The sequence below is a fragment of the Ochotona princeps genome, chromosome 3 (assembly GCF_030435755.1).
Source record: "Ochotona princeps isolate mOchPri1 chromosome 3, mOchPri1.hap1, whole genome shotgun sequence".
Classification (NCBI taxonomy): domain Eukaryota; kingdom Metazoa; phylum Chordata; class Mammalia; order Lagomorpha; family Ochotonidae; genus Ochotona; species Ochotona princeps.
In genome coordinates, this window is record NC_080834.1 from 105,468,691 (window position 1) to 105,482,126 (window position 13,436).

General features: G+C 34.4%; 1 protein-coding gene across 8 annotated transcripts in view; it reads right to left on the bottom strand.

Moving 5' to 3' along the window:
* Window positions 1–2,666: 2,666 nt before the first annotated feature.
* The window catches only part of FXR1 (FMR1 autosomal homolog 1), a 77,878-nt gene continuing 67,108 nt past the window's right edge, over window positions 2,667–13,436 (bottom strand). For 4 of the 8 annotated variants that reach the window (XM_012928709.3, XM_004591256.3, XM_058662218.1 and 1 more), the window contains 5 exons: window positions 10,042–10,245; window positions 7,782–7,982; window positions 7,098–7,178; window positions 3,776–3,867; window positions 2,667–3,097 (listed from right to left, as the gene is read on the bottom strand). In XM_012928709.3, the coding sequence (XP_012784163.1) occupies window positions 2,927–3,097; window positions 3,776–3,867; window positions 7,098–7,178; window positions 7,782–7,982; window positions 10,042–10,245 (749 nt within the window). In that variant the 3' untranslated portion in view covers window positions 2,667–2,926. The remainder of the gene's footprint in view (window positions 3,098–3,775; window positions 3,868–7,097; window positions 7,179–7,781; window positions 7,983–10,041; window positions 10,246–13,436) is intronic. The other 4 variants (XM_004591257.3, XM_012928708.3, XM_004591259.4 and 1 more) reach the window with 3 other exon arrangements.

A 13,436-nucleotide genomic window follows, 5' to 3' on the forward strand; every position in this document is an offset into this window, starting at 1 on the left:
ATGGAGCTCTTGCTCCCTGCTCTTGTATTTCCCTATTTTTCACTCCTTCTTACCTACAAGTACTGTTCTTTAACCTTTTCTAAACATTCCTGGTACATTTTCACCAATATTACCAGATGTAACACTGCAGAACAATTACAGAATAGACAAGGGAGATGTGTTCAGGAAAAGACAACTTTATGTCCCTTACTAAATTGTTATTTCTTGGCTCAGTTTAAGTTTTGTATTTGATTTCTCACAGAAACATGCAGCATTTGATAAGCACGTCTGATAATACCATTTTTGAGCCTTTGTTTTGTGTATACCTTTAAATTCTTCCATAGCGACAGCTCATCTCATTAGGACAACAGGCAGAAATATGGACCCCCTCATTATTTGAGTATGGAAACACCAGAGACAAGTAACCTCTGGAAAGCAGTTTTATAATTACAAAATTAAAAAAAATTTTTTTTAACTTGTAGAACAAATGGTTTAATATCAAAACAAGTTAAACTGTCCATCTCTCTGAAGTCTCCTCGTACTTCAGAATCTGAACATAGGTTTTAGAAGCATACTTCACATAATTTTTTAACTCATATTTTTAAAAGAGAAAAGAGATCAGTGGTAATAATTTATAAAAATGAAATCTTAGTCACTACTATGATTTACTAATTGATTACTGCTATTCTGAACAACTAAAATTTTAACATAATTTTCTTGGTTTCCCACTTACATAGCTAACCTTTATGGAAAAATGTTTTAGTGCATCTCATTATTTGACATGTAAAAAAATAAAATGACTTCTCATATCTTATAAAGTCACCAAAATACACAGTTAACCTGATCAAATAGCCAAAAATGTGCTTCTAGTTGATTATAAAAACATTCAAGAGTATTTCAAATTTGAGGATATGAAATTATGTGATTACTTTTACAGAAAAGTACAGCAACTACATCATTCACTGTTAAACTCTTAGCTATTCAGGAAAGATTATAGAAAGGTTCAGCAGAAAGCATTTACGTTCCAAGATATTTTAACTTCTAAAAGTATAGTATGAGACAGGGTTATATGTAAACAGACCTGGTAAACCTTACTGTACCCTGAATTAATGTTTAATTTCTGAGTTAAAATGCCTTAACATTTTTATACACATAGCAAATACACACAAATCACGCACATAAAAAAAATCTTTCGTGGATAGCAGGCATTGTCAACTCTTCACTTTTTGTACTTGCAATCGAGCTGCCTGCTAATGCCTGGGAAAAGCAGTATCTGGAGCCTTGCCATCCAAATGTGAGACCCAGATGAGGCCCCTGGCTTCATCTGGATCACTGTAGCCATTCAGGAAGTGAACCAGTAACGTGAAGATCCTTCTCTCTTTGCAACTTTCAAAATACATACATCATCTTTAAAAAAAAAAAAAAAAAAAAAGAACAAAACTTAAGGTTATCTCACTTTGTGCTTCATTTAATACTATGGAATAAAAACCTTCTTTCCTGAATTGATAATTCTTTGCTTTGGCCATTTATCACACAACTGTTACTGAAAACTTCATGGTTAAGTCTTTATTTCCACAAAATTCAGTCTCAAAATATTTGCTTTTTAAATCATTATTCTAAGAACCTTTAAAATTACTTCCTTAAAAAATCAATAGGTAAGATTTTTGTATGTCCCTTATTTTAAAAACATTTTGAAATCTAAAATATTTTATGAAGGAAAAATTAAAATGCTTATCTTAGAAAAGTTGCTTGAAATTAGTTTTGCTACTTTTTTCCTAACAAAGTGTACTATCAATTCCCTAAGCCACCAACTTCTTAAAACCCAAATCAAGTGTTAAAATTCAAGTGTATTCATTAAAATATGGCTAAATGGCCAACTGATACTTTTATTGCTACTTAGGAGGAAGAATGCTTTTTAAAAGCGGTCAACTGACACTACTCTAGGGTTGTAAGTAGTTAACTACTTTTTCAACAACTGGTGTATAAAGTAGAAAGTTAAAAATCAGCAATGGAAGATCAAAGTTTATTTACTACCTGCATACAAAAACATATTGCACATCAAACAACCAAAATCAAAAACCGAAAAACAAAACAAAATAAAACAAACAAACAAAAAAAAAAAACAAAAAACAAAAAACAAAAAAAGAAAAAAGAGGGGGGGTTAGGGGGGAGAGAGATTCTACTGAGCCTAATATGTAATTTGTACAGATAAACCTTCTGGAAAGTGATCTTTTCAGTAGTTCAGGTTAGGTCTGAATGAACATGACTCATTCAACTTAGTGTCTCTTTTTAAAGTAAAGCTATGTTTGATTTTTAAATACTGTACACTTTAATAAATAAACCAAACAAAGCCTCAATGTAGAACAGTCACTGCCAATATCAACCAGTGTCCCTGCAGATGAGTTTAACAAATGTATTCCAGTGGTCTGCAGATTTTTTCTTCTACATACAGCATTTAAAAATACATTAAAACAGACCAGTTTCCAGACTAAACTAATGAAGAAAGTACAATTCAGTGCAAAATATTTTAGACTGCATTTCATTCTAAGTTTCCTCAGGTGAAGAAGTGGTTGCATATTATTAAAAATGTAACAAAAGCAGCTAACGCTTTCATAGAGAATATTACCTTAGGGATCCCACCCCACCCACCTCCCCCATCTCTGCCACATGTTGAGAACAAAATAACATTTCCTATAGCCAGCAACTTTTTTTAATGTTACATATACTATTCTCAAGGCACATCTGATGATAGATTTTATAACACAGTAGGTGTCAAAGTATGTTTAACATATGATTTCTTCAGGATCCCTCCCCTTTCTGGATTCCAAATGGAGGAACTGAAAGTGCGATGGAAAGACTGGCGATCCATATTCTATCTTTGGCAAGCTTGTACAAGCACTATTGTAAATGTAATGTAAAAGAACTGTAAACTAGGAACTTCTTCAGTTTATGAAACACCATTCAGGACTGCTGCTTCTTGAGTGTTTTCTTCTTTTAAGGAATTAATCTTCTCTTCTCCTGGAGTACGCTGTAGCTTAGGAATTTCATCGCCAGAAGCACTAGTTGGGCCATTTATTGCCTTTTCTGAAGGACCGTGCTCTTCAATCACATCTTTTGCCTGCCAAAGGGAGACAACTTTTCAACTTCTTTATATTAAATTAAAAAAATCTATAGCTGAGGAAAAAAATAGCTACATAAACATTAATTCATTTAAAAATTGCAGCTTAAATGTCACAGTGGATCCAAGAATTAAAATGTTCATGAAATTCAAATATCAACGTATACCACTCTACTTTTCAATTCCATTATACCTAGTAACTTGGCAGTGCCGAAACCACTGAAACCATCAATACTGTTAATACTGTTTAATGAAACCTATCTTTAAAAAAAAAAAAAAAAAAATTTGAAAAGCTCGTCATTTTAAACTGTTAATGCCCAAAGCAAAGCAATGGCTACTCACCTTATTTGGAAACTCATTATCAAATTTTAAAAGGTCCATCTCCATTATTGCAAAGAGGTACACACAGCCTAGTCCTCCCCCAAATTAAGCAACAGTCGCTCTGCCCAATGTTTTTGGATAGACTGAACTTTATAAATGCTATTTAAAGTTCTAACTGAAAAGTATTTCAGGCTCAAGCATGCATACTCTATTACCAGGGGCCAAGAATAAAACTGAATTGTCTTTAATTACTTCTCTACTTGGGGAAACAGGTGATCATACAGCAAGAATTGGAAAAAAAAAATCTAAACCATAACCAAAATAAAAAAGAAACCCTACAGGTTAAATTCTCCTTACCATTTCTTTCTTGTTTTTAGCCAAAGTTTCCCTTGGGAGGTTTCTTTGTCTGCTCTGAGACTCAGCTCTAGAAATATAATCTGCAACTGTGACTGTTAAAGATGAGAAAAAAATTACAGGAGTTGAAAAATTTTCTAAAGCTTATTTATGGATAAAGAGTAATTTCACTATTAAATAAAATAATGGTGGGCCACCCAAATTCAGTATTTATTTTCTTAAGCTGGGCACCACCTCTAACCGAAAGCAAATTTTGCAAAAATCTATTTAGCACTAAACAAACTTTTAAAACTCTCAAGAGATTGAGGAAGTCTGGATTAAAAATCCTCATTCCCAAGACTCCAGCTATTTCTGTGTGGTTAAGAGTAAAGCCACGGAACAAGTCTGAGGTAGGAAGCCACAACCATGAACAGGAAGTATGGATGCAGTGTTCTAGGCTGAAGACAATGCTTGCTACACTGGGGCAAATAACACATATGTAAGATGTCATTAAAAAAAAGCTCAAATGTTTTCCTTCATTTTTCAAACAAAAAAAATTAAACTTAAATCTGACACTTTGCTTCCTTTTTAGCATTTCATGCTAGAATCCACTCTGCTAAAATAATAAACTACAAGTAAAATAAGGATGACAGACCACTACCCATCCTAAAAAGTAGACATTGATCAGAATTGATCCAGGGCCAGAATGAATTCTGTGACCACCCCTACTCTTACACCAACCCCCACTGCTATTTTTCCTATCAAGTGTGCAAGACAGACCAGTGCAGAGTAATGATGAATCTGGGTAAAGATTAATCCAAACTAACACCACACTGCCAATCGTAGCACAAGTCAGGTCTATTCAATATGTATACATACTGGCCTCACTTTATGCCTTAATTCTTTCAAATTTTGTATAACAAACTGAGTAAGGAAAGCCTGCCTGGATGAAAATATAGTATGTATTTGAAAACCTGGGTGTAAGATACTTCTGTAAGAACTCAAATTTTAATTTGGAACCACATGGTCCATCTGGTTCAAATTACGCCACAAGGCATCATTTTGATTTTATATCATGCAAAACTAACTTCAGAACTTTGCTCATTTTTATCTTAAAGCCTATTGTTGAGTCTAAGACTTCCTTTCTTATTCTGAATGATAAGAAATTCAACATGCTCATTTTGAAGCATTTCAATTTGTTTCAGTTCACTGCTGCCACTATCAGTCTGCAGTACTCAGGGTGGAGATATTGTAATTCACTTCACTGCTACCTCTACCTCATGGTGGAAAAATTATTCCCAACCTTGGATAGTAGCAAAATAAAATTGTACTGTTTTCAGTTTAAGCCTCAGCGATGCCCGGAAAAATCTAAATTACTTGGAAACTGTGCTATATACAAACATGCTAAATTTAAATTTAAATACATGTTGCAATGTTTTTCAGATGCTTTGCTGTGTACATACACAGTGTAATAGGATTTGATATAGATATCAATCAAAAAAGACTTAGTGGAATGCTCCCTCCCCAAATATAGGAAAAGACAAGAAACAGTTAATTTTAAAAATTTCTAGCCAGTCTGTATAAAAACTTCTTAAAGTTCAACAAATATTGAAACATTTAACAGAAGAATTCAGGAAACCTAAATCTACAATTTACACTCTAGAATTTTTTACAAGGGTCTGGATTTAACGAACTGCACATTTAAATGCACTGTAATATTCTAAGGATAGCAAAGAATATGCAATACTTAATTTACAATGAGAACAAGAAATTTTAACCAAATAAATGATAGTATTACTTTAGAGTGCTATTAAGAAAAAAATCACTGAAAATGCTTCCCTTGAGCAGCGAGTAATGAGAAGCTAATTTTATGTTCGTTTTATCCACCCTACCTTCCTACCAACTGAGGGGAAACAGGAAACCAGCAAATTTAAGGTGGAAAGAAGTGCAGAAAACCCAGAGTATAAAAGGAATGAAGGCAGAATAGGACATAAATTATTGGCAATTATTCCAAAATGCAAATTATGCATTTCAATTAATACAGAGAAATTGGTGCCTCTTCTGCAACAAACCCCATTATTTTATGCCTTTTAGGTCAGCTACTTGAGCAAAAAACACTACTCATTAAGTTAACCCATTGTATTCCATTGTGCCATATATGAAAGGTAAAAACCTAGCAAGAAATATGTTACTTACGATAACTCTGAAATGAGTACTATGCCACTGAAACAGACCCAAAATGTAATCTTGGGACTTAATGTGTTAATTATTTTATTCAATATTAAGCCCAGGCTGATATCCTGAAATTTCCTATTTATAACTTGAGGCCAGAATAATGTATTCAGTGAATATACATGATGACTACATCTAAAGTGTATTTCTAACACAGAAAGAAAAAAGAGGATAAAAAATTTATGGATGCTAATTTTTTACATGTTTAATTGCTCTTAAAATTCCCACCTATTTTTATAAGAACTTTCAAAAATGGGACCTAATACCTTTGAACTAGCTTTTCTAAATATCCCTACAACCACCAATGTTAAAATGCTAAAGATGCTAGAATTTACATCCTTTATTTTGGGAATAGCATATGAATGAATTTATTATGGAAATAATGCAAAAATTGATTAGTTTGAAAGGGGTTTATTTCTGGTGCACACACATTTCTTCATTGTGAATAGACGTGATACTCTACAAACAGGAAATGAAATTATGTTTAAAATAACAAACACAATAAACAAGTCTTAGAAATTATTCTAAACTACGACGACATAAAATGACATTCTAAAACTAAAGATCGTAAGTTGAACAGTTAGTAGGTGAAAGAAAAAAGGCATAACACTACAATGCAACGAAAACACAACATGCACCCCTCTTAAGACAAAAAAGTATTTTCTCTTTTGTAGTTTTTGCTTCTTTGCTTCAATACTGGGTATTACAAATCCCACAAAAATGAGGTGCTGAATCCAGATATAGTAAGCAGGCACCATGCAAAAGCTGCCCAGTTTTTGCCAATCAACCTCAAATCGCACAATTTACAACACAGTCCCTGGGATGGCAGGCCTCATTTCAAGCATCTGCCAAGTGAACAAAATCATAATGGTCTTCTCAACAGTATTTCCATGTAAAACATTTAGACACATTAGATCAATTGAACATGTTACTAAAATATTTACAGTCTGAAGGAAAAATGCACTTTAAAAGTAGTAGTCTTATTAGTTGAACAACGCACGTTTTCAATGTATATGCACAGGTGTAAACATAAGTATACTATATTTAGAATGCAGACACATAACATTTTTTTCATGCTGTGACCTTAAGTTGTCAACAAGTGCACTCCAGTTACCTGGCTGTCTATCTTCTGCCTGACCCCTGAAACGACGCCTGCGGCTACGATTGCGTCGCTGGGGTTTTTTTTCACTATCATCTGCAATTGCAAAGTTTACCATGAACTATTCTGACAAAATACAAAATAAACACACAAACAAGAAAGCTTCTTCCTTTCAAACCTCTCAGGAGACAAAGAAAGTTGTATTTATATACCAAAGAAAATATAACATCACTTATTAAGATATACAATTTTGTAGCTTTAAGCATTTATAATAGATTAAAATTGTAATTATCATTTGAAAATAACAGTTTTACCTCAAAGTGAAGTCTGACTTAATTTAAATCCTTCAAACATAAAGCTTTCCCCAATAGACTAATTTTATCCCAAATCAGTAATGTCAAAATGTTCACTCGTAATACACGTGTACGTATATACATATTATATACATTATACACACACACTTGTATGTATGTATGTATGTATTTTCATTAATGTCATATAAAATTTGAAAGAGGCAAAACGAAAGCTCTAAGTACTGTATGCAGTATGAATATCTGTGCTTAATTAATGGTATCAAGGGGCAGACAAAAGCTATATATCTTCTTTAAACACTACAAAATTCATCAATGGCATACTTCTTAGGAAAATGCTTTATACATGAACAAAATACGTATGTCTTTTCCCTAAATGCTTACATACCTAGCCCATTTTCATTAACGGAAGCTGTGTCAGATTCCGTCATTCCATCCATCAGAACCGCATCTTCATCAGTCCTCCGTCTACGAGACCGCCTACGACGGTTAGTACTGTGATGAGATTCGCTGGCGTCAGTGTCTGCAGTCTGATCTGATTCTGTATTATCAAGTAAGCTGTATGGATTGCTGTCTGGATCTTTGAGCACTATATTCATGTCAGAGGCAAGAAACATTTGTTTAAGAGGGCTGAAGTCATGAAAGCTTGATTTAAACTGAACTTTATTAATAAATGGTAAATAAACTCCAACTTTCCCCCAACAAAAATATACTGCCAGCAAATTTTTCTGTATCACTATTTCATCTAGAAAACAAGTTACGGAAAATTTTACATGGTGATGAGAAATTATCAAGCAGAAAATGAACAGACACCTACATTCCCCCAAACATTTCCTCTGACATGTTGTGAAAACATACAGTTGTTTCTCTGCCTCTGTGGGTTCTGCAGAGTCAACCAACGCTGAGCATGTATAGATCCTGTTGCCTTTAATGCACGACGCATTCACTTACACAGTGTTTACATTGGCTGGGTACAAAACTGGACTGAGTACATCTAGAATTTGGTCCCAGCTTGTGGGCAGTATGCCCCTGAAACCAATCCCCTATAGATAATGAAGGACAAATGTATACGGAATGGTGTTTTATGCTAGTTCTGACAGTCATGTTTCAAGGCAATCCTACACATAAGCTAGAGAAATAAAAGGAAATAAATATTCAACTAATGTGAATTATTTCAAAGAACTTTTACCCCCTTTACTGACTCTTACGGGACTGCTGCTTCATACCAATATTAATCATGTCCAAATACCCAACACCTGCACTCTGACATAACGGAAATCTGTAACATCAAAACAACTCGACATAAAGCAGCAAACTGAAGTAACACTGAAATTCTGATTATGAAAACAAAAATGTCAAAACAAAAAGTTGGCTAGTACTCCATCTCAAAAAAAAAAAAATAAAGAGTGAAGGTAGGGCAGGATGAGGTGAAGGTGTAAAAGAAGTTTTAAGACACAATTTGTAAGAAAAAGACCCATCTTACCTAAGTGCACTTATTGCCTCCAACAATCAAATTATAGAAGAAATTCACCTAAATCACGATTTTTTCCTTTCTAGATTTCCTTTGGTACAGCTAGCAAGCTAGCATCTTTGCAAAAAACACTAATTATATCCATTAATAATAAATACTAGTTAGGGTACACTTATTTTGCAATTAGCATACTACAATTTTATAAACCTCACTAACAGCTCGAACAGTTCTAAAATATAAAAACTATTTCCACAGCCTATAAACTGAACTTTGGACTCAAAGAATTATTATTGTGGAACTTGAGAATGAATGCCTAAAAAATAAAAACTCACCTAAATTTTATGCTGATTTGTATTCATTTATCTAAACAGAAAAGCACACTTGGCATATATTAAATAACATATATCCTGTATAATACTTGAATAATACATAAGCTATGCTGAAGATTACACTGTTTCAAGAAAAAAGTGACAATGGCATGATAAATTTGAGTATTTGATATTAGCTAGTCCATATATCCCTGCCAAATTCCTCGCCCCCAACCATCAAGCTAAGAACATTCTGACAACTCTTATAATATTGCCTAACTTAAAGCGTTAAAAATATTCAAAAAGTTCCTTTTGTAACTCAAATCATTTGTCATCTAAACACTCTTCTCAATCATTCAATTCCTTACACTAAAAATGTGTTAAAAAGCTGATTCTGCCATTTTTCCCTATTCACACATATAGTACATAGTACGGCAAAGAACGCTATTCACTAAATTTCAATTTTACTTATAGAAATATTTACATTTAGATTTCCCTGTGTATTAGGATTCTTTGTGAATGAATGACTGGGGAATAAAAATACGTAACTTCTGAATTCAAGAGAAAACAGAAACAAAAATTCTGTATATTACACAACACTCCCCCAAAACTGAGGGAATAAACATCTGACTCTCAAGACAACCAGATAAACTAAAGCTCTGAGCTGAATATTTGAAGTGCACCTTCACTGAAAAACAATCTAGTTTTTCCTTACATACAGAACTTTATAGTACGGTCCATTGCTTTCTATAGGACAGTGAATGGAAAGAGAAATTTCCAAGAATGGGCGTCTCTGGAAGATGAATTAACTTTTGTAAGGTTATAGTGTTTATAAGGCATGGATGCTGACATAGTATATAAAAGACTACCAGAACTGATGGAGGATTTGCCACCACGTGGTCCACCACGACCTCGACCCCCTGAAACACTTCTGCCTCTTCCTCCTGGGCGTCTCCTGCTGTCACGCTGATGTCGGTTCTCTCGATCATCCTCTCCTGCCAGTGACCAATCACTCAGCTCGTCTTTACGTTCAGATTCTGTTTCAGAGGGGTTAGACAGCTCAGAATTTGTACCTTGGGAAAGAAGAGACATAAGCAAATGATACTCATAATTTTTTTTAAAGTTTTAAATTTTAAATTATTTTCTGCAAATTATTCTTTTAATTACCATTACTGATTGTTTCTCAGAAGACTAAATAAAAATTAAGTTCACAAAAATGAAATGTATTAACCTAAAATTGCACTTATCCATTGCCAGGAAAGGTTAAAATTGTTCTGATATACAGGAACCAATAACACAACAATTGTAGAAAACACACAACACATTCAATTTAAGTTATTAAAATTCATATAATGTGGAAAGATTTTTAGTCATTTTCTTCACAATTCTTGGTTTGTGATCAAATACAGTCACTACCCAAATACTTGGAAAAAAATTCATACTTAAAAAAAACCAAGTAACTTACTCATACAGTAATCCTACAATGACTTCACTGAAACTAAAAATGTATGTTTTTCCCCCACATTTTTGACATCCCCCAATCAGTACTTTTCCAATTGATGGTGTTATAAACTGGACGGTTTCATATTTTCCTACTGTCTCCAATTAGAAAAACATAATATCTGAAACTATTGAACACATTTTAAAAAGTCTCTAAACCAAATGTTATCTGACAATAGGATCAAAGCTATATATAACCAGTGAGAGTGAGCAACATGTACAAGTTTATAGAGCATTTTTAATATTCCAACAATCTATTTGAGACTTTTCAAAAACCTAGCCACTGCAAAGATTTCCTCATCGTTAGTGTGTAATTGTCAGATACATATGACCCAATCACTCTCATAACCATTCACACTCTGTCTGGGAGGCCACTTTCCTCTTATCTATACATATCTCTCCTTCAGAACCTAGTTAATTTCTAGATTCAAACAAAGCAAACTGGAACCAGACTTCTCCCCTTCTCTTTTGCTCTCAAAAAGCTCTGTGTTTCTACTACAGTGTTATAAGCTTTCTACTCTTTTAAGTTGATTGAAAACTGGTCTACAATAAAGGTAGAAAAAAATCATCTTTAGTCGGCAATGTGTGTTAATTTGCTCTTAAATGAATATACTGTAAACTTCAAGTTCACTTGAATAAACTCACAAATAACAGTGATTTCACAAAAAGCCTAGTTATTTAATAATAAGTGTGCTTATTGTTCTATTGTACAAAGCTGTAAGTAACTGAAGAGGTACATAAACTTTCATTCATCTGTAGAAATAACTGCAATACATCCATTTTAATCTGTAGGATTGTAACTAAAGGGGAATCTCATTCAGGAAAATGAAATTTAAAGTTTGTTTTGGTGCAAAAATCTTAAATCCTTGAAGTTCCCATGAATTTTCCAAGAACCCTTAAACGAATTTAACTAGTCTATCACATAAGTGACTTAGAGACTAAATTAGGAGCATATTTTGGAAACTATTTCAAATTTCTTTTCACTACTCAGTTTCAAGTGTTTCAGGAATTTAAAATCATGAATGGAATTAATGAACTTTAACTTTCTCCAGGTGGAAAAAAATTTCATTAATTACATACCAAAACATGGGAATTAAGGCAAATATTAACAGTATGAAAAAGTCTGAAATATGTAACCATTTTAAAGTATTTACAAACCTGTAGCTAGCATGAAACATTATAAAAATTTGAAGGTAAAACTCTTATTTTTTAGGCCTTTCAAAAAAGTTTCTATTACATTTTTAGAAATCCAGGGTAGTATTTATCTAATATAATGTTACAAGCAAGAAATTCTATCTAACCTAAATCTAAAATTCAAGATATATAAAGGAAGTATCAAACCTGACATTTTAAGTAGGTAAGACAGATGAGAGGCCCAAACCAGCAACACCAGTGAGCTTCTACCACAAGGCACACTTGACCCCACACCTGACACCTCTGCCTTTCAGACAGCCTCCTGGTAATGCATTCTGGGAGACATGCTGATTCATGTTCTCAGATCCCTGCCCCTGATGAGAGATCTCACAGTCTACCTGGCTGTGGCATGACCCAGCCTTGCCTATTGCAGATATACGGGGAGTGGACTGAATAATAAATGAAGTGGACAGAAGATATCTGTCACTCTTTTAATTAAGTAAACTTACATAAACTGTAAAAAAAAAAAAAAAAAGAAAGAAAAGAAAAAATACACAGGGGTAGCGCCATGGCTTAGCACATTAAGCCTCCAGTTAGACCCAGCAATTGCAACTACCAGTGTGTGCATAGGCTGATTTGGGTGACAGACTGCCGGACCCTGTATTGGCAACACACACACACACACACACACACACACACACACACACACACACACACACACACACACACACACACACACACACACACACACACACACACACACATATGAATCAGGTCTGGGATGGCCTCAGATGAGGTTTCTTCGGTGATTGTCTACCAACTGATCCGCTGGACTCAGAACCCTAACCATGGAGAGAACTGCAGGTTCCATGGGCTGACTGTGGAGTGCATGTGTCAGCACTGGGCCTCCTCAGTGGCTTAGATGGAACAGTAGACAACCATATCCAAATGTACATGAAGGATATGGCAGTGCATCGGAGCCTGCACAGGACACCTGGCAGCATGGCAGAGCATGGAGGACAGAACAAACTGATCAACCACCCCAGCCAATCATTGGCAGTGAAGATCTGGGCAGACGGAAACACTAAGGTGGACTATAGCAGCCAGTGGATTTGAGACAGATTTTATCGTGATTAGAGGGGTGGGATTGCCAGCAATTCAGGACTGTTGAACTATCAAAAACTCTTGAGAAATTCATGGTGTTGTAAAATTCTAATGTTCTTCCTGCTGTTGATTTTGCTATTGTGGCTTTTCATTTAAGAGGGATGTGTGGTGACTGTGTAGTAGAGACTATCATGTCCAGATGTGAGGATGCAGTGAAGTGTCTATCTCTACTTCCAGATTAAAGATGGACTCCCAAAGAAACTATTAGCTGTTTCTTGACAATAGGATGCTGGACTCTCTGCCACTGTCCAAACCCACAATGATGAACATGTGACTGTTTATGAAGAGCTATGCTATAGCAATAGTATAGGGGATTTCGGTGGGGGGTAGGGTGGTGGTGGCAGGGGAAACCCCAGGGCCTATGGAACTGTATCATAGAATGATGGTAGTAACTTAAAAATAAGTTAAAAATATCTATGTATGTGTATGTGTGTATACATAAAATTACTTTTTTTAAAAAGCCTCT